This window comes from Euleptes europaea, chromosome 19, assembly GCF_029931775.1.
Source record: "Euleptes europaea isolate rEulEur1 chromosome 19, rEulEur1.hap1, whole genome shotgun sequence".
NCBI classification, from domain to species: Eukaryota; Metazoa; Chordata; class Lepidosauria; order Squamata; family Sphaerodactylidae; genus Euleptes; species Euleptes europaea.
This window is the reverse complement of record NC_079330.1, coordinates 4,326,259-4,352,723: the sequence shown is the minus strand read 5'-3', so window position 1 is coordinate 4,352,723 and position 26,465 is coordinate 4,326,259. Positions and strand designations below refer to the sequence as shown.

Below are 26,465 nucleotides of genomic sequence, written 5' to 3'. Positions count from 1 at the left end.
AATAACCAGCCACCATCAATAGCTATAAGCTAGCACAGGATCCAAACTACCAAATTTGGGGTGTGTGGAATGAAAGTCACCCAAATAGACTGCCATTTTTTTTTAATGCACGTAATCTTGGAGCAAAAGGCTTCCGGTGAACCTTTTTTGCACAATTAGAACAGCATATAAATCCTGCCAGCGCATCTAAGCAGAAGTGCATATACAAGGGGATGAACACACATAACGCTGCCTTACAGTGAATCAAACCATCAGTCCATCAAGTTTCTAGCTCCTTTGAATTAATGGGTGACAAAAACCTAATCATCTATTGTCAAAATGAACCAATGATCCATGCTGGCAAACCATGATTCGTTCTGCACACACAAAGTTGCCCATTTCTGAATCAGACGTCTACTCGGACTGGCAGCAGGTCTTTCCCGTCACCTACTACATAACCCTTTTCATTCGGAGACGCCAGGGTTTGAAGTGGGACCTCCCGCATGCCAAGCAGATGCTCTACCACTGACCCTCAAGTCGATGGTAGGAACTTTCAGACTTACACTCCACCTGAAGCACACTGGAGTTTCCAGCCTGCCAAAAGGATGTGGTACATTGGAGTGTCTAAGATGAGTAAGGAAATTGTTGGTTCAGACCTCACCTCAAATGAACTCATGTGATGGCCTTAAGACATGTCACTCTTCCGTCAGCCCGATTCAAGTTCTGTCCTACCTTTCAGGGCTACTGTGAAGATTACCAAGGTCACCACACATGAGAATTTTGCACACACCAATCGTATCTCCTCACATCACCCCATTATTCAGTGGGGGAAAATGAAGCCATACAAAGCATGTAAGGGGAGGGAATCTCCCATTTTGGCTTCCATCTTCACCTCCGGACGAGGAGAGACAATGCCCCAACCCCACCATCCCAAGAAGAACTCCAAGCCACGCAAAGATTTATCTTTTTTATTTACGTCACATGAGAACTATTGTTTTCAGTTTGCAGGTACCTCAGGCGGCACTGCAAGTTACAGGGCCTCACACACTAAGTGGGGAGGGGGGCAGGGGGTGGGGAGGGAGCAGGAGGGGGACTTGCACGCCCCCTCCCCCTAAGCAGGAAGGGAAGATGGCAGTAGCTTTCAAAAGCTGTGGTCCAGCAACACTTGGGACTCTCTCTCTCTTTTCCTCTTGCTTTCACCATGGAAAAATGAAAGCCCTCCCCAAAAGGGTAGTGGGGTGGAGGCAAGAGAGGGTCTGTCCACACACAAAAAAAGTTAAGCAGCCAAGCGCTTTGAAAAGCCACAGGTTGAAACTGGAAAGGGGGCGAGGAGGAGATGAAAAAGACAGGCACCAGGTTGTCATCATCTAGAGAGGGGACCTGCAAAGGGGTCTTGATCCATCAGCTGCCCTTCATGTCTAGTGGTGGGGGGCATCTCTAATTAGGTGACTAGTGCTTTCAACTGCAACCGCTGAAGGAGGGGGGTGCCTCGCCTGAGCCCCGAGAGCTTTAGTTGACACGTGGGTTCCTGAAGTTCCTGCCAGCGAAGCGGGCCTTGCTCCCCAGCTCCTCTTCGATCCTAAACAAGGGAAGAGCAACAAGCGTTTGAAGGGGGGAGTCTCTCCCACAGCGCTGCTACAATCTCAGGGAAGTGCATGATGAAGCTGCTGGGGCCAGAGGGTCAGGGCAGACCAGAAGAAGCATTTCCTCACACCACAAAAAATGTTGAATCTCACAGGATGCGATTAGATGCTTCTAGACAGGTGCGCGGAGCAGCAGCTGGGCGGAATATGCGCTCTACCTGGGGCTGCCCTTGAAAAGCATTCAGAAACTTCAATTGGTACAGAATGTAGCTGCTAGGGATGTTGACTGGAGCGGTCGTAGGGACCAGATCACTCCAGTCTTGGCCTATCTACACCGGCTACCAATTTGTTTCTGGGCACATTTAAAAGTGCTAGTCTTGTCCTTCAAAGCCTTATATGGTTTGGGATCAACATTCCTGAAGGACCCCTTAACCCAGGGGGAAAAAACAAATGACAATAACAACTAAAAAAAGCAGAATTACTGACAGTCTTCGTAATTTAAAATACAATATATATATATATATATATATACACACACACACACACACACACACACACACACACACACACATAATAAAATAAATACATGTGTGTGTGATATATATGTGTGTGTGTGTGTACGCATAATAAAATAAGATCAAGTCTCCCATGCTACAGCTTATTTCTATGTGTTCATATTCATCATTACGTCCTTACTGAGCGCAACTCATTCCTCTTTCCAGCCCTTATTTATGAAATTCTCTATTTTACTTATTGTATGTGAGCATACCGCATCCAACTTTATTGTATCTCTATTTTTCTGATATGCTGTTAGCTTAATGAAAACATATATTTCTTTAACTTTAACCAGCCATTCCTCTATCTTTGGAGTTGATTTTTGTTTCCAGTGACTGGCAAAGGCCGTTCTAGCCACAGTTATCATATGTAACACCATACAAAGTTGATCTTTAGCTAGATTAGGTACCAGATTTAACAAGAATATCTTGGGTTTACATGGAATATCCACCTCCATTCCAACCGTTAACAAACACATTTCACCATTTCAGACCAAAATGATATAGCTCTCTCCCATTTCCACCACGTGTATAAAATCTGATTGTTTTCTATCACAGTACCAACAGCTGTCGTTTTCTGATTTATGGATTTTACTTAGTCTGTGGGGTTATATACCACATATATACCATCTTTTATTAGATTTGCATACTGACTCGCAGGCTTTATGTTTGACACCCCTGGCCTAACCCCTTATGATGAACCTGCTCGAATATTGCAGACATGTTCAGTGGCCCTGCTTCGGGTGACCCCGCCTTCTGAGATTAGGTGGGTGGCAATCCGGGAGAAGGCCTTCTTGGTCATGGGAACGAAGGCTCTGAAACTCTCTCCCCAGGGAGATCCGACTGTCCCCTTCCGTTGCCTCTTCCGCTTGCCCCGATTCTCCATACGGGAGACCAGCCCTTACCTCAGAAGTTGGTTGTATTTGGCTAGACGTTCAGATCGGCAGGGCGCACCAGTCTTAATCTGGAAAGAGAAGCGAGTCAGTCGGTCGCAAGAAACTTCAGGAAAAAGGAGTTTGAGAACGCCTGCAAGCAAAGTCAATCTTTGCCACAAGCACAGATCGCTTTAAAATGGGAAGATTCATGGAGGAGAGGTCTATCAATGGCTACTAACTATGGTGACTAAAGGGAACCTCCACATTCAGAGGCAGTCAACCTCTGAATCACAGAGCCAGGAGGGAACATCAGGGGAAGGCCTCGGCCTCTATGCCCTGTTGTTGGCCCTCCAGGTTGGCCACTATGGGAGGCAGGATGCTGGACTAGATGGACCACTGGTCAGATCCAGCAGGGCCTCTTCTTAGGCTGTAGTGCCGGCATAAGGCTTTGGCGTATTTAGACTGGGGATTTAAGTAATCCTTAATAACCTCAAATGCATTTTAGCAGAGACATCTTTAGCTTCTCTAACCTATTCCTGTGTTATCTGCAAAACTCTTAATGCCGGACAGCTCCACACACACCTATAAAGGGGGTCCCGGCAGGGCAGCGATGCGGCCTTCCCACTCATTAACCACAGCATGGAGAACAGAGCAGCCATCACAAGCTGACCCACCCCTATTCTACGATGGACCCCTGCCGGTCTATCAGAAAAAAGAAAGGAACCTGTAAAACAGGAGAACACCCACCTGTCCAGTGCAGAGTCCAACCACCAGGTCTGCGATGAAGGTGTCTTCGGTCTCTCCGGAGCGGTGGCTCACCATGACGCCCCAGCCATTGGATTGGGCGAGCTTGCAGCTGAAAGCGAGAAGGGATAAGAGAAAAGTTAAGATTTGTATGCCGTATTTCAGGAAAGCAGCCAAGCCCTAGGATAATCGGCACCTGCATATACAAAATCAACCCCAAGCACCATGTTTGGAAAGAATATGAAACTTTGGCTAAAAGGCATCTGACCAAGTGGTAGAAAGCGTTGCCAAGCTGCAGCCAAGTTATGGCGACCCTGAAGGGTTTCCAAGGCAAGGGATGAACGGAGGTGATTTGCCATTGCCTGCCTCTGCATAGTGACCCTGGACTTCCTTGGTGGTCTCCCATCCAAGTACTAACAAGGGCCAACCCTTGCCTGAGACCCTGGAGAGCCTCTGCCAGTCTGAGCAGACAATACTGACTTTCATGGACCAAGCGTCTGAGTCAGTATAAGGCAGCTTCATGTGTTCAATCATGCTAACCTCATTCTGCAGAGTGGATCCAAGAAGGGTAGATAAGACTTTTCTCAAGCAACATCAGCTCTTCTTGGTGAAAAGGGACCGGTTAAAGTACATTGCCTTCACCCAGAGCCTCTTATTGACCAGGGGTAGTCATTTCTAGAAAGGATCCTGAACACACGAATGCACCAATCCACCACCACATCCTCCCCAAGTCCTTTTCCTTCCTTCCCCCAGTGTCTACTTACGCCTGGAGAGCCTCTGTGACAGAACCAATCTGGTTCACTTTGAGCAGCAGGCAGTTGCAAGATTTCTCTTCCACGGCTTTAGCAATACGCTTGGGATTGGTCACCGTCAGGTCGTCCCCAACCACCTGGATGCCCACACTGGCTGTGAACTTCTTCCAAGCGGCCCAGTCGTCTTGGTCAAAGGGGTCTTCAATGGAAACCACTGAGAAACGGGGGCACAAAGCAGAAATAATGTTTAAAAACACTGGCCCCGTTAACAGAATGACTTTTTTCCATCTAGCTCAGCATTATCTGACAGGATGCTGCTGCTGTCATCTTGTTTGTGGGCTTCCTAGAAGCACCTGGTTGGCCACTGTGTGAACAGACTGCTGGACTTGATGGTCCTGGGTCTGACCCAGCATGGCCTCTCTTATGTTCTTAGGACGGGGCTATCCATGGCTACCAGTCAAAATGAATACTAGGCATGATGCATACCTGTTCTCTCCAGGATCAGAGGAGCGTGCCTATTATATTGGGTGCGGTGGAACACAGGCAGGACGGTGCTGCTGCAGTCGTCTTGTTTGGAGGCTTCCTAGAGGCCCTGGTTGGCCACCGTATGAACAGACTGCTGGGCTTAATGGGCCTTGGTCTGATCCAGCAGGGCTTGTCTTATGTTCTTATGATTGTGTGTTAATTAACTGGGTGCCAGTTAAGATTGTAGAGCTTAGGGAATTATGGCTTTAATTGTAAATTAGTTTTGCATGCCAATATGTAATATGTAAATGATGTTTTTATGATGTAAGCTGCTCTGAGCCTGGCTTCGGCTGGAATCGAATGGGATACAAATTTTAAAAATCAATCAATTCACTGGGTATTAGATGGCTTTGAGGTTGACCAAGTCAAGGAGTTTGTTTACCTTGGCATTCTTTTTCCCCATAACCTAAATTGGAATGCCCATCAAAAAGCAGTGTCCAACAAAATTAAACCTGGGGTTGGTGCTATTGTCAACTTTTTTCACACCAAAGGTGGCAAATATATTCCAGGGGCGATTCAGGTTTTAATCTGAAAATTACCCCAATTATCCTCTTTGGTGTTGCCATCTGGATAACAGTCATCAATGAATCTATAGATAGTCCACTGCTTCAGTTCTTACGAAAACTCCTAAATGCCCCTCGATGTTACTCTTCGTTCCAAGTTTGGCCAAATGTTACTTGAAGCTAGGGCGTGGTTGGCCGCCTTTAAACTACACCTTAAACTGTGCTTTAGCACTGAGGGGTTCCTAGCTTCTCTGAAGCATGACCCTTTTAAATCCTCATGGCAAAAAATCTTAGATGAGAAACTGTCGTTGTTGGGCAGCAGCCATGGAAGACTCTGGCAACCGGTCACAAGCGTTTTCTAAAGTGGTCTTTACACAGTTGTCACGTGCAAGAAGCCAAAAAATTCCAGGAAACTAGCAGCCACCCAAACACACACAGACAGCATAAGCCTCTGGCAAAGAATATCCAGGCTCTTTCCTTTTAAAAGGAAATTAAAAGCCTCTGCTTTATAATATGCAGTTTATATGTGTAATTGGGTTTTATATTGAATAATTCTGCATATGTACAACACTAATACCATAGTTCATGTGCTCTAATATGTCAAAGCCTCTGCACTCACCTGGGTAACTCTTGACAAAGCCTTTGTAGAGGTCAGCCAGCTGGTCAGGAGTGATGTACCTGCTGGGGTCATCGGGCGACTTGAAGTCCAGGTCGTACTTGCCTTCACGGTAGAATTCAGAAGCTGCCACGTCCATCCCCAGTACGATCTTGTCAGAATATCCAGCCTTGCTGATGGCAGTCTTGAGCAGCTCCAGAGCTAGGAAGAGGGAGAAACTGTGCTAGAACCAGAGCCACTTTTAAAAACTTTGTATCTGTGTTATTTTGAATGGCATGTTCTTCTTCATCTTGGTACGCAGCTTCAAATATACCATCTAAGAAAAAAGTCATTAAGATACATCAACTTACTAGTTTATTCTACTCTATCAGTATGTGCTCAGCTGGACAGAGAAACCTATTTTCAGAATTTAGGCTTTTATTTTAAGACAGGGAAAGTTTCTAGACCCCATGAGCTCACAGCAAAGTCCAACAACATGTATAAGCTTTTTGTAAGGGGACAGCAGGAAGACCAAGGACTTCATTAAAGAAAAGGAAACAAGAAAGAAGGCTGGGACTTTCTGTTGGCCGAGTATGCTAAGTAAGCAGAGAAGCGGAAGACTCACTGATTAAAGATAAAGTTAAATGGTTATTAGGAAACTACATTCTAGATAGGAAAGCTGAGAGACAGCCTCTAGCTGGGGGGAAGAGAACTTCCAAGAATAAGGAGGAAATTAGACCTGAGAATATCAGTCTAAGGACAGACAAGAGGTGTGAAAAAAGGGAGGAAAGATCTAACCTTACAGCCCTAACTTGCTGACCACTTGCCCGCCCCCTGATGGGTCTTCTTCTCAATTCCTTTGCATGCTAGACATTGCAACTCTTCCAACACTTTCTGGGTTCAAATCAGTGTTCGGAGTGCCAAGGCAACCCCAAACAGGCCAGTGATAAATTAAAGGATGGGGACGCACTCTTTCAGAGGGAGGGAGAGTGTGGTTGCTTCTCTATCCCATGAGCTCATCCTGACCCAATCTTCACCAAACTTGGGGGTTCTTGTAAGGAGAGTCATCTGCAGCTATGCTGCAAATCTGGTGGTTCTGCTTTAACCCGCCCCCCACAGAGCCCCACAAAGATTTTCCAAAGGGTGTAATAGACCCCAAAAATTTCAAATATGAGGAAGAAGGTGCCTCAGATCATGAAGCTTCCAAAAAACTGAACCCCAGCTCCAAAGATGACCTTGCTGGTTGATCTTGGGTAAATCACTTATTCTCGTGCTTGGCCCCAACATGTCAATGGGGACCAGGGAAACCCGAGTTCAAATCCCCACTCAGTTATGAATCTAACTGGATGACCTTGGGTGAGTTATTCTCTCAGCCTAACCTACCTTACAGGATTGTTGTGAGGTTGAAACAGAGAATACTATGTATATTATCCTGGGCTCCTTAGAGGGAGGGTTGAAAATGCTGAAGGGGCATGACAGCAATACTGAGCTACCTTACAGGGCTGTAGCAAGAATTAACGAAATAGTGCACTTAAGTGTATATTTAGCTCCCCCTCCACACATTACACCTCGTGCCCCAAATATTGCAAACCAGAGAGCTTGATTCAGACCACTAGAGATTATAGGGGAAATGATGGGAAGCACATTCTGCTTGCAAGCAGCTTGCCAAGACCCCATGGCAGGTCCAAAAGGTGTGAGAGAGGGAATCCTCCACAGCCCCACCCAGGACAGTTTCAGCTGCTGCTTCCCTTGTTCTTCCCAGTAACTTGAAGCTATTTAAGACAGGGACCATCTGGCTGCCAGGACACCTGTACACACCCCTTGGCTGGGCAAGGCAGGAAATGCGACCAGATCATGAAGTGAGGGGCCGTCAGCTCTGCCCTTCCCCCAAGACAAGCAGCTGCTGCAGCACCCCAGCCAGTTTTTACAGTAGCTCAGCTTGGCTGGGTGGTTAAAAATAACCCAGAAGTGGCCGTCAGCAGAATTCCACTTTGCTCGAAAGCAGCTCACCCTTCACATCCTCTGTACCCTCAACTGCTGGACCTGCACGAGGCGCCCCCCCCCCACCTCCACTGCAGATGGGAGGAGCTTGCTTCATTCCTCTGGGCAGTTTTGGGCACCAGCAGCTCCCCCGTCCTCCTTAGAAGGTGAAGGAAACCTGGGCAAGGAGGGCGTCTGTGCCGAGACTCAGCAGCTTGGAAGGAGATCCAAACCCCATTGTCGCCTGGCTTCCACTGCACTGGTTTCTGCTTACATTCTACCATGTTCTGCATTGTTCAACATACATCGAATGCTTCCCTTGTTCTTCCCTTGTTCTAGACCTCTACAGCCCTGTTCAATAGCTTATCAGATGTCTCATCCTATTGACTGCATTGACCTACAGCGTAATCCGCCTTGCGTCTCAGTGAGAAGGGCGAGCTACAAATAATGTAAATAGGTAAATAATCTTCCCTGGGTGGCTGCTGGGCAAGTCTCTGAGGTCACCTTCTTGTGTGCTGTGCTTCCACCCTGACTTTCAGCTTCACAAGACAGCCTAGAACAATCTGTAGAGTTTGTACTGCTTTCTATTGACATGAGTTTGACATTGCGGGGGGAAAAGATGGTTCTGTTGCAGGCTGTTGTGGGGCTGACTCGTGCAATGGTTTTGTTTGCATTCAGATAGGGTCCCGGACCCTGTTTCAAACGCCGCTTGGAGAACCGGTACGGAAATATCTAAGTAAAACTTACACCAGGTAGACAGGAGTCAGTGTCTGGTATGATTCCTTTAAGTGTCCCCATGAGCAAAACTGAACATGGACTCAATCTGACCAGTTTAGACCATAGAACAAAGAGCATCTCTTCTCCGTGCATTTTTCCCAAGTCTCATGGGCAACGCAGCCATGCCCGAATCAGGCACCAGGGGACGCTACAGACAAACTCCTGCTCCGACCTTCTCTTACCTTCCTTGTTCTCCAAGATGTTGGGAGCAAAACCGCCTTCGTCACCCACATTGGTCGCATCTTTCCCATACTTCTCCTTGATGACATTCTTCAGGTTGTGGTACACCTCAGCCCCGATGCGCAAGGCCTCCTTGAAGTTCTCGGCCCCAACAGGGAGGATCATGAACTCCTGCATGGCCAGCTTGTTCCCGGCATGGGAGCCCCCATTGATGACGTTGAAGGCCTTGGTGGTGGGAGAGAGAACGTCCAACGTCTGTTAGTGAGCCTCAGACAAGACAGCTGTCCAACAGCTGTCCTCAGACAGACAGCTAGGCCATGTGGGATGTGGATCTGGATCTTCTCAGTCTGGCACGCTTGGTCACTGTATCAGAATGGCTCTTTCTCAGCACTATACTATTCTCAGATGTGACCATTCCGTGGAAAAGACAATCATGCTAGGAAAAGTGGAAGGCAGCAGGAAAAGAGGAAGAGCCAACAAGAGATGGATTGACTCAATAAAGGAAGCCCCAGCCCTCAATTTGCAAGACCTGAGCAAGGCTGTTAAGGATAGGACGTTTTGGCGGACGTGGATTCATAGGGTCGCCGGAGTCGAAGTGACTTGACGGCACAACACATACATGCTATTCTAGGCACATGCCACTGTGTCAAAAGTCATTTGTTGTAATAAGGTTTTCTTTTCCAGAGCTGCGTACAGCAACTCAATATATTTATTTAGAACATTTTTATGCCACCTTTCCACCCAATCAGGGTCCCCAAGAAGGCGCACATGAAAACATTAACACAATTAAAACCATGTACAGTTTTTTAAAATAATTCAATAAAAACACATAAACAATACCAGAACCATGAAGGAAGGCCAGTACCAGTTCCACATTCTACATTCCACTGATGCTACTTGATTTTAAATGCCAGCAAAATGGTTCCAGCAGTCATTGTGTTAGCCACTCAGTATCTATCCTCAATTTTTACTTAAGTATTTAAGATATTCTTAACATCAGAAGGTTCTGTGGAAAGTAAATCACAATAGCTTGAATAGTTAATCTGAGTAATCTGAACAGTTATGCTCAAGGAGAGCATACCCCACTGTGCTCACTTCATTCACATATGCATGTGTGTAAAGGGCCGTTGAGTTGCAGCGGACTTATGGCAACCCTATAGGGCTTTCAAGGCAAGAGACGCTCAGCACATAGAGGTCATTAAAAATGGCATATGTCCCCACCACACCTGTAGCCTGGAATGGTACTGCCTATTCCACACCCTTGCACCAACTCGTTTCTACTGCCTGCCTAGACCAGGACTCATCCCCAAAACAGAGCAAAGGACACTTACAGGGACTGGGAGAATGACTTCCTGGTTCCCAGCCAAGTCGGCGATGTGGCGGTACAAGGGGACGCCCTTCTCAGAGGCACCGGCTTTGCACACGGCCAAGGAGACACCCAGAATGGCATTGGCACCAAACTTAGCTGAAATACGGAAAGGGAGAAAAGACAGTTTTGCCAGTTGCATTCACAGAAGAGACAATGCCTCTTCCAAGACAGTGCCAGCATGCACCACCTAAAAATTAGATTAAAAAAACAACAACACAAAGGAAGCACTCTTCCTGTCTTAAAAAATGTTTCACTAATCCCCTTTGGGCAGACTCTGTTGAAATGCACCCCACTAGTCAGCTAAGGGAGGGGTTTTACATCTCTGAACAAGACATAGATTCTATGGCAACATGGCCAGTGGACAGGGGAGATGCTTTTTTTAAGTCAATTGTTTCCAGTAGCAGTATCAAGAGGAGCTTAAACCAAATGAACCAAGAGGTTTTGGGGTATTTTTACATTTAACCCCAGGACACAGAACTGCAGCCCAAAGACAAATACTTACATTTGTTCTCTGACCCATCCATCTCCAGCATCAGCTTGTCAATCTTCTCCTGCTCCACAACGCTTATGTTCTGCAGGGGGAAGAGTTAAAAGAGGGATCCCTAGTAGGTAAGACACCAACGTCTCTATACAGTGTAAGATTCAAGAATCATCCTGGCCCTGAGCCGCTTGCCTCAATCTCAGCTTCAGTTCTCTTTTCAGGACTAGATGAAGAACGCTCAGCCAAATGGGATGGAGTGGGCTGTTTTCTTTCCCAGATTCTGTGGGTCTAGTTACCAGACCCACCCGCCATCAAGGTGACACTTGGGCACAGATGATGCAAGTCCCTTTTAAAGACCAGCTCTCCCTTTAATGAAAATCAGACTACAGGTTTGATCAAGAGTAGCCAGCTTCTATTTTCTTAACTGACGCTACTCTCTTCTGTTCCACACACTGGACTTGCTTTCCGCTGCACACGCTGGCCTTTCCAGTCCTAAGTTGGCCAAGCACTGAACATTACAACGTGGCTAGCTCAACAGCACGTGTGCCTGAGTACTGGGGTCTTGCGCTCAAAACTCAAAGCGGGATGCTTCGAGAGCTCATGAGAACTACCTATATTGTTATTAATTGCCATCACATGTACAATACATGAACACATGAAGCTGCCTTCTTCTGAATCAGACCTTTGGTCCATCAAAGTCAGTATTGTCTACTCAGACTGGCAGCGGCTCTCTGGCAGAGGTCTTTCACATCACCTAGTCTCTTTAACTAGAAAAGCCGGAGATTGAACCTGGGACCTTCTGCATGCCAAGCAGATGCTCTACCACTGAGCCACAGCCCTTCTCCAAGGCTCTCCAGGTTCTCAGGCAGAAGTCTTTCACATCATCTACCTGCCTAGCCCCTTTAACCAGAAATGCTGGGGATTGAACCTGGGACCTCCTGCATGCCAAGCAGGTGATCTACCACTGAGCCACAGCCCTTCTTCAAGGCTCTCCAGGGTCTCAAGGTCTTTCACATCCCCTACTTGCCAAGTCCCTTTAACTGGAGATGCCGGGGATTGAACCTGGGACCTTCTGCATGCCAAGCAGATGCTCTACCGCTGAGCCAAGGCCACAGCAACCTTAAGGACCAGAATCAGATTGAACTGCTGCATGGACTAACTCCAGTTCACTCACCACCAATTCGATTATGAAGGGGAAAGCAAACAGGAAGGCAAGGAAGAAGCTCTTCCTGAATCAGTTTTGAGACCTAAAAAAAAAAATGGCAGGTATCTTCCTGCCTCAGCTGCTGCCTTCATGCACCTTCTCGCCATTTCTGCAACACCCGGGAATACACATTCACATGCACACAACCCTTCCGTGGCTCTTTTCCAGGAGGCACAGAAAACAAGCCATTCAATGATGGTAGAACACCATGTGCCGTTTTTTGAGCAGATACGGGCAAAGCACAAAACCAGTTAAAAGCTTCCACCAGCTGACAGCTGAGCGCAGTTAGTAAAATAAGGAGGGCTCCTACCTTGTTAACCAGTGCAGGTGCAATAGTTTTATTGATGTGCTCAACAGCCTTTGAGACACCTGGAAGGAACAAGCAAATCGATCACTGATCCAGTCCACCAAAGGCAAAAGCAGGCATTAGTAGAGGATCGCTTGGGGGTAGCTATCACAACCCCAGCAACCGCCAAGCCCTCCAAAGCAAAGTTCACCAAGCCCAATGATTGTTTTCGGTGAGCCCAATTATGTCACGAGGGACAGGAACAGCCATCGTCTAGGAATGCCTGCTCAGAGGTTAGTTGGAAAGACCATGCACAGGGAAGGCGCCCGCCTGGAGGGCTGGAGCGCACCACAAGCGCGCATCCGTTACCTGAGTACACAACGCTGGCGCCAGGAATTCGTTAACATATTTAACGGCTCGGGAGACGCCTGACGGAAACCAAGTGGCCGAGGGAAGAGAAGAAAAAAAGGAGACAGATGAATGCCCACGAGAGACCACAAAAGCAGACCATGCAAGGGAGGAAAAAAGGGACGCAGGCACGAGCGAAAGGACGCGGAGCGTCTTCGGGTATGATCAGCAATGCAATAAAAAGCAGAAAATAAAAGTAGATGCGTATTGGCCAACATTCTGCTGACCAGGGAGGGATAATGACTCGGACATCAGGCCAAACTGAGATTCAAACTAACAGCAGCTCAGAAGCTGGGCCAGGGTGGGATGTTCCCAACGCTCAGGCAAACTGCTGTTTAGTCATTTATCTGCTTCGCCATCCTCAGCTGTTCAGCCCCAAGAAGCAGCCTAGAGGCCCAAGCTCTGGTTTGTCAATTCCGATATCGTGCCAAACCACGGTTGGCACACACAGTCACCATTTACCAACCCACTTCAGTTTCAATCCTTGGTTTCCTGGCGGATTGCAAACCATTTTTAAAAAAAAGGAAGTTCCCACTGCGGTTTGGTGTGCTGTCTGAATTGGGCCTGCGCCTTAAGCCATATTTGCGCGGGGGGGGGGAATGGTGGTGGGAATATTTGCATTTGATTCCTCTATGAACAGATGATGGGGGGGAGGAGATGGATGGACTCATTCTCTGCCTCTTTCAAATCCTTGACTAGCAACATTCAACACTATTCAAAGCAGCAATGAGACTCTGGAAATAATAATGGAGAACTTTGCATTGTACATCGAAAGAGTTTATATCCTTGTGCTTCTAGGTACTCCAGGCGGGAAATTAAAAGGAACAGAATTCTCATCACCCGCCCAGCAATACATTTCCCAAGGTTTCTTGGGAACAAACGAAACTGCCTTGTGCGAAGTCGCGTTATTGGTCTATATAGCGCAGTGTCTACTCTGATTGGAAGCAGTTCTCTGGAGCCTCAGGCAAGAAACTCCTGAGGCCTATCATAGATCCTCCTTCAACTGAAGATTGGTCTTGGGGCATCCTTTACGCAAGCCGTTTGCTCGACTGCTAAACTTCAGTTCTGATGATGATCCGAACCATAAAGCAAGCCAACTGCAAGCACAGAACACCTGGGAGGCTGCCAACGTTCTCCCTTGGACAGCAGACAGGAGAGATGGACACATAGTTGGGAGACCAGTGGCACACCAACACTTCTCTACAAAAATAGATAGAGAAGCCAAGATACTCAACCAGGAATTGACTATGAGAAGCCACTGGTCCTACGGCAATATATTTGGTTGTGGTTGGCTTCCTCAACGTTAACCACTGAAAGGCTAGGCCATGGTTGAACACATGAACCTGCCTTCTACTGAATCAGGTCTCAGGCGCAAGTCTTTCACATCACCTACTTGCCTAGTCCCTTTAACTGGAGATGCCAGGGATTGAACCTGGGACCTTCTGCATGCCAAGCAGAGGCTCTACCACTGAGCCACGGCCCTTCCCCATGGTTAAGTTCTGGCCTTAGTCTCGGATGTGAAACCATGCTTTGAACTCACAGCCATAAAGGGAGCCCATGGCAGGTACCAGAATAGAACCAGGGCAGGGACTTCCTGGGCACTGCTCGTTCCCTTCGTTATATCATTTAATAGTAACAGTAGAGTTTCAGCCAACTGGCTTTGCCTTGGGCTCCCTTCTGCTAGAAAGATGCCCCAACTTGTTCCCTCTCATTCTGTGATTTGAAGTAGAGTTGGTTTTTATATGCCGACTTTCACTACTACTTAAGGGAGACTCAAACCGGCTTACAATCAACCTTCCCTTCCCCTCCCCACCAGACACCCTGAGGTAGGTGGGGCTGAGAGAGCTCTATCAGTGCTGTGACTAGCCCAAGGTCACCCAGCTGGCTTCATGCAGAGGAGTGGAGAAACAAACCCGGTTCTCCAGATTAGAGTCCACCTCTCCAAACCACCACTTGTGCCAAAGAGTTCTTAATCCCTGCCCGTTTGAGACCACAGACGCCAAAGAGCAAAGCGAGCCATGAAGGAGTGTCTGGAGAAGAGCAGAAAAGCAGGCCGGGAGAGATAAGTACAGGTCAGGGTACCACCCCTGCTTTGGAAGGAGGACGTCACCTTTGCCCAGAAAGCGAGTCTTGTCATTGTCCCGCAGTTCCAAGGCTTCGTAGATGCCGGTGGAAGCACCGCTGGGAACTGCGGCTCTGAAGAGACCTGAGCCAGAAAAAAAAGGAAGGTGTTAATGCTGTAAAAATGGGGGCAGTGGGAGAGGAGTTCCCCAAGGAGGACCATACAACGTGCTCTTGCACTGCTTGATATTCTGGCCCCGAACCATAACAGTACTGTTCACTCGCTCCCTCTTGTGAACGAGAAGCTTAGCACCCAAGGCCTGTCGAATACCTGATGCGCTGCGGAAAGAGGCGACTGTGAGGTGGTAGAACGGACCTCCCCACTGCGGACAACGAGGTAACGGACTGCATTTTTAAAGTTCCCCCACATTAAGGTAAAGGTAGTCCCCTGTGCAAGCAGTGGGCTATTCCTGACACAAGGGGTGACGTCACACCAAGAAGTTTACTAGGCAGACTATGTTTACAGGGTGGTTTGCCATTGCCTTCCACGGTCATCTACACTTTACCCCCAGCAAGTTGGGTACTCATTTTACCGAGATTCGGAAGGAGGGAAGGCTGAGTCACCTTGACCCGGCTACCTGAAACTGACTTCCGGCGGGATCGAACTCAGGTCGTGAGCAGAGCTTGGACTGCAGTACTGCAGCTTACCACTCTGCGCCACGGGGCTCTCACATTACCAATTCCTTAAATGTAGGAAACTAGCGCTGCATGTGAAAAGTCAGGCTAGAACCTTTCTGTGTTAACTTTTTTTTCTATTTGCAGGGAGTCCACATACAGGGGAAGTAAAACTGTGACCTTCTTACCTGCAGCCCTCAGGGGTACACCTCCATTCTGTCACCTCAGAATTCTACTCCCTCCCCAGCTCCGCTGCGCACACAGACCAGGCCTCAGAGTTGCCTCCAGGGGAGGCACATAAACGAAGCAAGAGACGCATGTTCAGTGTCTAGGCCAAGGTCAGTGATTCACACACGTTTACTAACCTGCATGCACCTGGGTTCCTAATTTGTGGTGCAGAGACGTTTATATCATGTATGTGCCACAGGTTACCAACAAGGGTACATGCAGGTTGGCAGAATGGGCTACGGGCTTTGCAGCGATTTCGAAGTTTGCCCTGCACCCTTATGTATATACGCCACGCTTCTTAATGGACCACTTCAAACATCTAACCAAGCAGATTGATGAAGAAGAGTTGGTTTTTATAAGCTGACTTTTTCTGCCACTTAAGGGAGAATCAAACCGGCTTACAATGACCTTCCCTTCCCCTCCCCACAAGACACCCTGTGAGGCAGATGGGGCTGAGAGAGCTGTGACTAGCTCCCTTCTGCTAGAAAGGTGCCCCCTCTTGTTCCCTCTCCTCGTTCTGTGATTTGAACAAGAAGAAGAGTTAGTTTTTATATGCCGAACAAATCCAGTTCACCAGATTAGCTTCCACCGCTCATGTGGAGGAGTGAGGAATCAAACCCGGTTCTGCTCCAAACCACCGCTCTTATCCCCTGCACCACACTGACCCACAATATGGGTCTTCCGGGCACCCCTTGTCTTCTGCCAGGACAAATAATTACTTCTGAAAAGCTCCTGTATGCAAACGACCTTGGGGGGACAGGATTCTCGCTGGTCGGAGGGATGGCTCTTATTAGACCAGAGCTCTCCACTGTGGTCCAGTGCCCACTTTTCTCCATGCCCAGCCAGACTGGAGCCTCATTAGGAGATCACAACATAAAGCAAAGTTAGTTAGTTGCCCTGTTAGCTCACAACTCTCTTTGTGCGTGCTCACTGGGCGGCCCAAGCGGGTTCCTGTTCCACACAAAGAAAGCGTCCGATCTTATAAGCAGGCGACAAAGGACGGTGGCCAGAGAGAGGGGAAGGAAGAGGCTTCCTAAGCACAGGAGACAGGTCAGAGGGCCTGCGGAAGGGCAACCCCAATTATAGCAGAACTGCTCTCTGGTTGCATCATGGAGCCAAATTAGACGGTTTCCCTTCATGGGCCCCGCAGGAAAGAATCTTGCAGAGGAAGGGAGATACTGGCAGCTTCCTGTTCAGCCACAAAGCCTCAATGGCGTGCAGCACAGTAACTTGGGGGGGGGGGGAGAAAGAACACGAGGACATTCTTATTGGGTGAACAGAGCCTGGCATCACATGGAAGCACAGGTGGACACGCCCCTGGTGACACAGAAACTGCAATTTATTCACTGAAGAACTCTTTTCCATCCTACGCCAGGGATTCAAGAAGGCTTTTGTAAGGCGTGTGCTTCAGGTGGACACCCATCGTTCCAATTTCAGCCCCCGCTTACAGCAGCGATGCTCAAGGGCTCTACGGCGTGCCACCTGTGGCTCTTCTGGGTGCTGTTCCTCCAATGTGACACCTGCCCCATGTTTCAAAAAAGCCGGCAAGGCCATTGCCTGGCTGGACATGCAGTTGGCAGGTGATTCCCACCTTGAACCAGCCCCCAGACGAATAGGTAAACTGCAAGCCTCCCTGATTTACAGGCCCCTAGGGCCAAGGATGGAAGTAAAGGTGGTTCTTTTGGTTGATGGTAATTGAGAATGTAGGAGCCCCATGGTGCAGAGTGGTAAGCTACAGTACGGTAAGCTGCATTACTGCAGTCCAAGCTCTGCTCACGACCTGAGTTCGATCCCGACAGAAGTTGGTTTCAGGTAGCCAGCTCAAGGTTGACTCAGTCTTCCATCCTTCAGAGGTTGGTGAAATGAGTACCCAGCTTGCTGGGGGTAAAGGGAAGATGACTGGGGAAGGCACTGGCAAACCACCCTGTAAACAGAGTCTGCCTAGTACACGTCGGGATGTGACGTCACCCCATTCTTCCACAGGGGACTACCTTTACCTCTAATTGAGAATTTGGATCTCTGTGAGAGGCCGCTGACAGCTCCTCAAAGGATTGCAGAGGGGTTGGTTACCTATCTTTCTAGCCAACCAGAAGGGCAGAGTACAGGCCAGCCCCTCTCCACTACATGTGCAACCTCCTCCCCCCCCCCCAGTCTTATAGGGGTGTTGACTCTTGCCTGCTGTTCTAGTGAACAGGCCTGACTATGCCCCAGCCAGGCCCAGGGGCTCTCCAGCTATTGTTTCAGAAGCGCCTCAAGTTTGCACTGCTGCTTCCAAGCCCAATCTTAGACTGGAATTTGATATAGGCACTGATTGGTACACAGTCCAAAGTTTGCAACACGTGCCTGATAACGCTCTTTCCCTGTAGCAATCGCACACTCTCCTTCTACACAGGCCTGGCGTGTTTGAAACTGTCATGGCTTCTCTTAAAGCACACCTCTGCCAGCGGACACTCACGATCGACCGTTTTCCCCATGCAAACGTAAACCTCTCAGCACACAGAAAGCAAGCATGTCAGCAGCCTCTCTCTTGATGTGCCAGTTTTCTTCACGCAGGGAGCGTCCTCCCACTGAAAGCAACACTGTGAGCCCATGACCTACAGGACACATTCAAGAAACCAGTTTCCCTCCCCAACTGCTATTCTTAGGAACAAAGCCCAAGAAGGGGCCTGCAACACAGACCTTCCCATCCAAGATTGCCCCAGATATTAGCGTCCGTCCTGTAAGCTCTGAAATAAGACTTGCATTTTTATTTGTATCCAGGAATGTCCTGGCCTCTAGAATAAATTCCTGGACCTTTGGTACTAATACTGCTCTTATTACAGACTTGCAAATGTATGTATCACTTTCCAAGGGCATCTTAAGTATCTCCTCCCAGAGATCTGGTTTGCTCCCCACTCCCTCCATAGGCACCAGTTCAGCCATACATGTCCAGAGCTGGCTGCCTGTTTCCTCTTCCCTCTTTCTGGGGGGGGGGGGAGAAAGAGAAGAGAGAAAAGGCAATAAAGTGAACATCGCAGTGATTCTTCCCCTATTCTCCAACAGCAATAAAAAATACTGTCGGCCCAGCACCAGAGGTCTTGAGCCAGCCGGAACCCAGTCTGGTGCATTTATATGTGACTGTATCCCAACTCAGACCCCTTCTCCCCAACTGTAAAAGCAAAATGGTCTCAGCCGATTCCAGCCTATCAGGTTGCCAATCTGGCCACCTCCAAGACACTAAGCGAGAAGCAACTGGCCGCAATCCATCAGGCAGGGCTGCAGGAACACACCAACTCTGTTCTCAGCAGCTTGAGAGTGTGTTTATTTTTATCTGGACGCTTCAAAATGCTATTTGGCAAACGGCCACAACTTACCTTGATACACACACACACATACACACAGCCCTTCATAGATCCCCAACCTTTCCCATGTCCTCATGTGCTCGTTCAAAACCCTTTACCACATAATTAAAAAAATAAGATTTAAAGAAGGGTTGGTTTTTACATGCCAAATTTCTCTAACACTTAAGGGAGACTCAAACCGGCTTACAATCACCTTCCCTTCCCCTCCCCACAACAGACACCCTGGGAGGTAGGTGGGGCTGAGAGAGCTCTAACAGAGCTGTAACTTGCCCAAGGTCATCCAGCTGGCTTCGTGTGTAGGAGTGGGGAAACAAATCCAGTTCAACAGATTAGCCTCCGCTGCTCAGGTGGAGGAGTGGGGAATCAAACCCGGCTCTCCAGATCAGAGTCCGCTGCTCCTAACAACAGCTCTTAAGCACTACACCACGCTGGCACTACACCAGCAACTCTTCTTTTCTCTGATGGCCAATGCCATTGGACACCCTTCTCCCAAGTCCTCTAAACATGCCCGAAGACTTTTTTTTGGGGGGGGGGGGGGACGACAACACAAGCAATGTCTGGCTTCCAGGCCAAGGCTTGCAAAACCTTCCTTTAGAATGGGGGGGGGAGGGTTTCATTCTTTCATCCTGCTGTATCAAAGAAGAGCCACCCACCCAACCCAGCTCCGTTTTCACCAATAGACAGCCAGACTGCTCACAGAAAGAGGCCTTCCTCCCGATATCTCCCAGCTAGGAAGACGTCACGCTACCAGCACGCAGGTAGCGTCACAGCACAAGCACACTGAGGTTTAAGGAACACAGAAGCCGCCTGAGGGATTTAGTCCAGGATCAGACCAGTCCTGTGTTCCGGTTCTAAGAGTGGCCGGTTAGATACTAGGAAGCCCACAGGACACGGAGGCAACGACCAGAGCTCTCTCACCTTTGCTGGTGTACAGGTCTACCTCAACGGTGGGATTCCCACGCGAGTCCAAGATTTCACGAGCGTGGATCTTATAAATGGACATGTTTGCCTGTGGAGAGAAAGCAAGACGGGGTTAAGCGGAAATGAACCAGTAACCCAGAGAGCGGGTGGACGCATTTCATGCCTTTCTTTTCCAAACCAAGCAGTCCTCTAGATGCCGTTCCCACTAGCCACAACCCAGCTGGAGTTATGATGTTAATTCTCCCTGCCAATGCCTGCAACTCAGTATTTGAAAGCCAGCCTTCACAGCAATGCTTGCTGGTGGATGCAGTCCTCTACAAGGGGGGGGGGGCAAAGGATGGGAGCAGGGACATGGGACTGATGCCAAGGCAGGTTTTAAAAATCTGCTTGCCCTGCAGAAGAGCGGCTGTGGCTCAGCAGTAGAGCCTCTGGTTGGCATGCAGAAGGTGCCAGGTTCAATCCTGGGCACCTCCAGTTAAAGGGACCAGGCAAGTAGGTAATGGGAAAGACCTCTGCCTGAGATGCTGCCAGTCTGAGTAGACAATACTGACTTTGATGGACTGTGGGTCTGATTCAGTATAAGGCAGCCTCATGTATTCAACCCTCAAGGGTTAATAACTTGCAGCCGAAACATTCCTCGCCTGCTCAGAGTTACAAGTGGGCAGGCCGATCAAGGGAAAAAACTAAATACCAGTGCGCACTAGAGTAAGTCCATCTGACTTATTTGCAAGGCTGTCCAAGAAGACATTTGGAAATTACAGAAAACGAGCCTGCTTCTCGCATTTTGTTTGCCACTGTTGGGCGCGGTATAAATATTAGAGATACGTAGTGTAAAAAAAAGGTGTAAAGGGGATTGATATTTGCTACACAGGTTTTAGGTGGCACGTCCAAAAGCTGCTCTGTAAATGCTCGTCCTACGACTTTTTGCCCAAAGGCAGATACTCACTGCATATTCCCCCAGGCGCCTAATGAGGCTGTGTGAATGAAGCCGGGCCAATGTTACTCTGGCGACCTTGAGGAGGGCCCTCCCCATCTGGCCCTCCCCTTCCTGCTTACAACACTGCAGCCATTCAGAACCACGCTGGGATCCCCTTCCTTTTAAACCCCTCTGCTCCGCCTCTCTAGTTATTCTCTTTGGCCCTGGGCTCAAGGGGGGTGGAGAGAAGAGAACTCCAAATGGCACCAAGAACGTGATCGCACACGTGCAGCAAAAACTCCCAATTGGTTAAAGAAAACCGATGTTTTAAAAGAGAAACAACAAAAGAAAATGCAGGTATAAACAGCATTGTGATAGCGCCTATTCCCTAACAGTATACTGCTGCTGAATTGTATTAAGACAAGGAATTCAATGAGCGTGAGAGCGAACGGGAAGGGGACAAGCACGATTTCTGATCATCAAGGCAAGACCCTGCATGTTCCTCTTCTATCCAGCCAGAGCAAGCAGAAATAGGCACCATCCATGCTTCGCAGAAACCAACAAGACTTTAAAGCAGAGATTACTAGCAGCTCTCCTTAGTACAGGGGTTCTCTGTGCCCCTTTGGCAGACTGACGAAGCCTACGGACTCCGTTCTCAGAATAATGTTTCTAAATGCATAAAGTAAAATACATAAGATCACAAAAAAAAACCAATTATACTGAAATGCAGTTATGCTAAATTTCATTTAGACGTTACTAGAAATAACCATCCAAGTTCACGGACCCCAGGTTAAGAACCCCTGCTTTAGTGCATTCTCCAAAACCCACCAAGTTATCCAATAAAGCGACAATTCACAGTGGAGCAGCAGTTACACTGGGAGACCTGGGTTCAAATCCCCATCAAGCCCCAAAAAAGAGCAGCTCACTAAATTATAATTGTGCTGTCTCACCATAACAGACCCCACAAGGTGGTTGTGAGGATAAAAGGGGGCAGGATATACCGTCACACACCACTCTTTGAGCTCCTTGGGAGGGTGAGCAAGATAGAATCAGAGTTGGAAGGGACCACCAGGGTCATCTAGTCCAACCCCCTGCACAATGCAAAAAATTCACAACTACCTCCCCCACACACACCCAGTGACCCCTACTCCGTGCCCAGAAGATGGCCAAGGTGCCCTCCCCCTCATGATCTGCCTGAGGTCATAGAATCAGCATTGCTGACAGATGGCCATCTAGCCTCTTCTTAAAAACCTCCATGGAAGGAGCACTTACCACCTCCCGAGGAAGCCTGTTCCACTGAGGAACCGCTGTTAGAAAATTCTTCCTAATGTCTAGACAGAAACTCTTTTGATTTAATTTCAACCTGTTGGTTCTGGTGGCCAAACACACTCACGCTTCATTTCCCCCCCCCCTGCCTCTCAAAGGCCCAAGGGGAAAAAAAGATGCAACCCCACCCCCAGCAGTCAGTCCTAAAAGGCAATTCCCAGTACTCGTTATTGGTCTAGCTCAGCGGTTCCCAAAGTGGGAAATACCACCCCCTGGGGGGGCGGTAGGATTACCGGGGGGGGGGCACTAAGAGGCAAGGGGGCAGCAGGGGGCGCTAGAGGTGGGCTCCTTCAACTGTGTTGTTGGATAGGGTAGGGGGTGCTGGAGTTGAGTTTGTGGAACCAAGGGGGCTGTGGCTGAACCACACATTATCTACAGCAGACCCAAGGAGGATGCTTTAAAATGAGGCTCCGACCCTGCCTGAGAGTGGCACCTCACTCAATTTCCTTTCTGCACAGTCATTTAAGGCCTGGGTGTGCCCAGAGGTGGGAGACTTTCTGCTCTTTGCCTGAAAGGTCAGCTTGGGAAGGGCCGTAGCTCAGTGGCAGAGCATCTACTTGGCATGCAGAAGGTCCCAGGTTCAATCCCCAGCATCTCCAGTTCAAGGGACCAGGCAAATAGGTGGTGTGAAAAACCCCTGCCTGAGACCCTGGAGAGCCGCTGCCAGTCTGAGTAGACAATACTGACTTTGATGGACCAAGGGTCTGATTCAGTACAAGGCAGCTTCATGGGTTCCTACAGCAAGGCAGAAAAACCAACTGGTGGAGATTAGCATTTAGCATTCAAGCTTTCCTTCCCTCGTTCATCGCTGTAAGTTTTCTTTGGTTTTCTCTTTGGGTCCCTGCTGGGGGGAAGGTGGGAAGCAGAATACAAATCTAAAATAGGCTAAATAAATAAATCTGGAGGTTGGGTTGAAGCCAGACAGATGGCCAGGAGAGAACATTGCACCTGCTGGCTTAACTCTGGAATCTTCATAAAACTGGAGCAGGAGGGCCCTGGAGCAACTCATGCCTTCGTCTGCGGTTCAGGAAAAGAAGAGTCACAATTTCCTGCCTGCCTCACGATGCTTCATGCTGCTTGTGACTCAGCAGTGCAGCTTCACGTAACAGAAAGTTTTAGTAAGAGAAAAGGGGGAATTGACTCTGGAACGAGGATGACTCCTTTTCTTTCCTCTGCCACATGTCCCTGGGCTACTGAGGAAACAGATTTTTCGCCCCCTCTTAAGATCAAGCTGCTCATTTTGATCAAAAATTAGATCCCCCCCACCAGATATTTTCCTTCTGGCAATATAGAAGCATCCAGAGAAGAAAATTAAATTTCATTGCTGTTTTTTTAAAAAATGCACATTTTAGGACTTCAACCAGGCTTCCTTTCTACCCGCCCCCCATTATCTCCTTAGCCTCTATTTGGCTACAGCCTCCTTTTCCCCATCTTCTACAGCTCACCAACCAATTCCCCTTCACCCACTTTGACTTTCATGTTAAGACATATTGCTTCCGGGCACCACTAGAACTGGCACTGTGCCCGATCCAAGGACGAAGGCGACCTAGATAGCAAAAGTAAGAATTCAACATTAAATATTTGGAAATGGGGAAATAAAGGACAGCTCCTGTTGCAAGAGGGAAAGGTCCAAGCGCAGGCGTCCTGCACAACACACCCCATTAATCATTAAACAAAGAGTGCCAATTTCATCATTTAAAGACAGCTCTTGCAAACTGAAGCGATTTTGGCCAGGGAAAGAATCTCTTCCTGCAAAGGAAGGTGGCAACCATCCCTAGCTGAAACTCTCCTTGTACCAAGGATGATCCGCCCGCACACCCTCCTACGCAACAGAGAGTATCTGCTACAGGAGGGGAGGGGCAGATGGGCCAAGCCTGAATCACAGACTTTAAGGTCTCGCTTCCTTCCTGCTGCATTCTAAGTTACCCGGCAACTGCCACCTTTGTAAAACAACGCATGAATCTGTGATGCCAAGTAGGCCTTAGATGGAAGGGCACAAAAGCAGAAAAGGCATGAGCCCGGGGAACAAAAGCTGCCCCCACCACACTGCCTCCCCCCCTCCCCACCAGCTGTCCCTGCTCTCTCCTTGGTCTTTTTTTAGAAGAGCTGGTTTTTATATGCAGACTTTCTCTGCCACTTAAGGGAGACTCAAAGCAGCTTACAATCACCTTCCCCTCCCCACAACTGACACCCTGGGAGGTAGGTGGGGCTGAGAGAGTGTGACTAGCCCATGGTCACCCAGCTGGCCTCATGTGTAGGAGCGGGGAAACAAATCCAGTTCACTAGCTTAGCCTCCGCCGCTCATGTGGAGGAGTGGGGAATCAAGAGAGCTGTGACTAGCCTAAGGTCACCCAGCTGGCTTCGTGTGGAAGAGGAGGGAAACATATCCAGTTCACCAGATGAGCTCATGCGGAGGAGTGGGGAATCAAACCCGGTTCTCCAGATCAGAGTCCACCGCTCCAAACCACAGCTCTTAACCACTACACCATGCTGGCTCTTCCATAGCCATTACATGGCATTTCTGTGGGACAATGTGAGTTACAGCATTCACAGGACTGCTCATGCAACTAGTAACTGAGAAGGTGTCAGTGAACTGAAGGATTTATTTGGGAGATGCATCAGATTTTTTTTAAAAAGATTAACCTCTCCCTCGCCAGTTCCCACCCCCCTTTCCTGCTCAGCAACCTCAATCAGAAGCTCTGTGAGCATGGCTGGCACCCTTGCAGGGCGAAGGCAAGGAGACCTTTTCTTGCACTTTCCGAATGCTGAGCAGACTCATGTGTCATTTTACAAGGGTGGCACTTACAGGGCTACTTAGAATGTGGCAGAATGCCAAAGACCCAGGGGGGGCATTCGGAGCTGCTCATGGAGTGCAAGAAAAAGCCCCCTTGCCCTCCCTTTTCGCCCTGGTTTGGTGAAAGGCCGACTTGGCACGCAGCAAGCAAGCATGCCAAGGCCCAAGCTTCCTGCCTGGCTGAAGGCGGAAGCGCAGCCAAGTCATGTGTGTGTGTGTGTGTGTGTGTGTGAAATGCCGTCAAGTCGCAGCTGACTTATGGCGACCCATTTTTGGGTTTTCATGGCAAAGGACTAACAGAGGTGGTTTGCCAGTGCCTTCCTCTGCACAGCAACCCTGGACTTCCTTGGTGGTCTCCCATCCAAATACTAACCAGGGCTGACCCTGCTTAGCTTCTGAGATCTGACGAGATCAGGCTAGCCTGGGCCATCCAGGTCAGGGCAAGTGCCGGCAAGTCACAGCCAACTTATGGCGATCCCTTTTTTGGGGTTTTCATGGCAAGAGACGAACAGAGGTGGTTTGCCAGTGCCTTCCTCTGCACAGCAACCCTGGTAATCCTTGGTGGTCTCCCATCCAAATACTAACCAGGGCTGACCCTGCTTAGCTTCTGAGATCTGACGAGATCAGGCTAGCCTGGGCCATCCAGGTCAGGGCGCAGCCAAGTCATACCCAGGCCAATTCGCAAGGGGCGCGAGCAGAGGGCGCACGCGCACCCTGGGCTGGTCCTTTCAAGCATCCTGCAAGCGCCAAACGCACCGGCCCGCTAGGGGGTGGGAGAGAGATGGAAAAACGCCCCGGGCCGGGTGAAAACGGGATGCGGGTTAAGGACCACGAGAGAGCATCTTGGTTCCTGCCCCTGTCGCGTGGTTTTGAGAGGTGGCGCGCCATCCTGTCCCACCTGACGCTTGCATCCCTGGACCTCACCTGAACTGCACGACCCAACAACTTACCCCCCCCCCCACACACACACACACTTCTTCCTGAAAAGGCTCTAGAGCCTCTCCTGCTTGCTTGCTCGGATGCACGGGCCTCCTTTTAGGGCCCAAGACGCATCGCCTGGAAGCCACCTGACTGGAAAAACCCTTTGCAGCTTTATGGTGCAGAGCCCCCCCCCCAAAAAAAGGGATTTTTGGAGAGAGGCGTGGGGAAGGAAGCCAGCGCGGCCCTGCGGTCCGTTTCGATGCAAGAGTTTCGCAGCAGAGTTGTGGGCGGGTTATATTTTGCAAGCCAGACTCCCCATCCTTTTCTGGGATTTTTTGTTTGGTTTGTTTTGCAAATGGTGTTTGGGCAATAATTTAACAAATATTATTTTCCCTCCTCCTATCTGCGTGCAACAGGTTGCAGGGAAGAGACCCGCGGCTGCAGAGAAACTGCCTCCACCCCACTTACCTGAGGTTAACGGAAGAAG

The 26,465-nt window shown here is 49.0% G+C and overlaps 1 protein-coding gene across 1 annotated transcript; it reads right to left on the bottom strand.

Annotated features, from left to right (window-relative positions):
- Positions 1-1,352: 1,352 nt before the first annotated feature.
- On the bottom strand, positions 1,353-26,465 carry ENO1 (enolase 1). Its single transcript, XM_056865258.1, has 12 exons — positions 26,447-26,465; positions 20,019-20,109; positions 14,906-15,001; positions 12,412-12,470; positions 10,919-10,988; positions 10,379-10,512; positions 9,050-9,272; positions 6,135-6,332; positions 4,500-4,701; positions 3,739-3,847; positions 3,022-3,080; positions 1,353-1,558 (listed from the first exon to the last, which is right to left on the bottom strand). The coding sequence occupies exons 2-12, from the start codon at positions 20,101-20,103 to the stop codon at positions 1,489-1,491; spliced, it is 1,305 nt and encodes a 434-aa protein (XP_056721236.1). The 5' UTR covers positions 20,104-20,109; positions 26,447-26,465; the 3' UTR covers positions 1,353-1,488.

Bases quoted from the DNA above. Each gene is read 5' to 3' on its own strand.
- ENO1 (XM_056865258.1), bottom strand. From the start codon at position 20,103: ATGTCCATTTATAAGATCCACGCTCGTGAAATCTTGGACTCGCGTGGG. The intron at 12,471-14,905 runs GTGACGTCCTCC...TGTTCCTTCCAG, and splicing joins GACTCGCTTTCTGGGCAAAG to GTGTCTCAAAGGCTGTTGAG. The intron at 6,333-9,049 runs GTAAGAGAAGGT...CCCTCTTCCTAG, and splicing joins CATCTTGGAGAACAAGGAAG to CTCTGGAGCTGCTCAAGACT.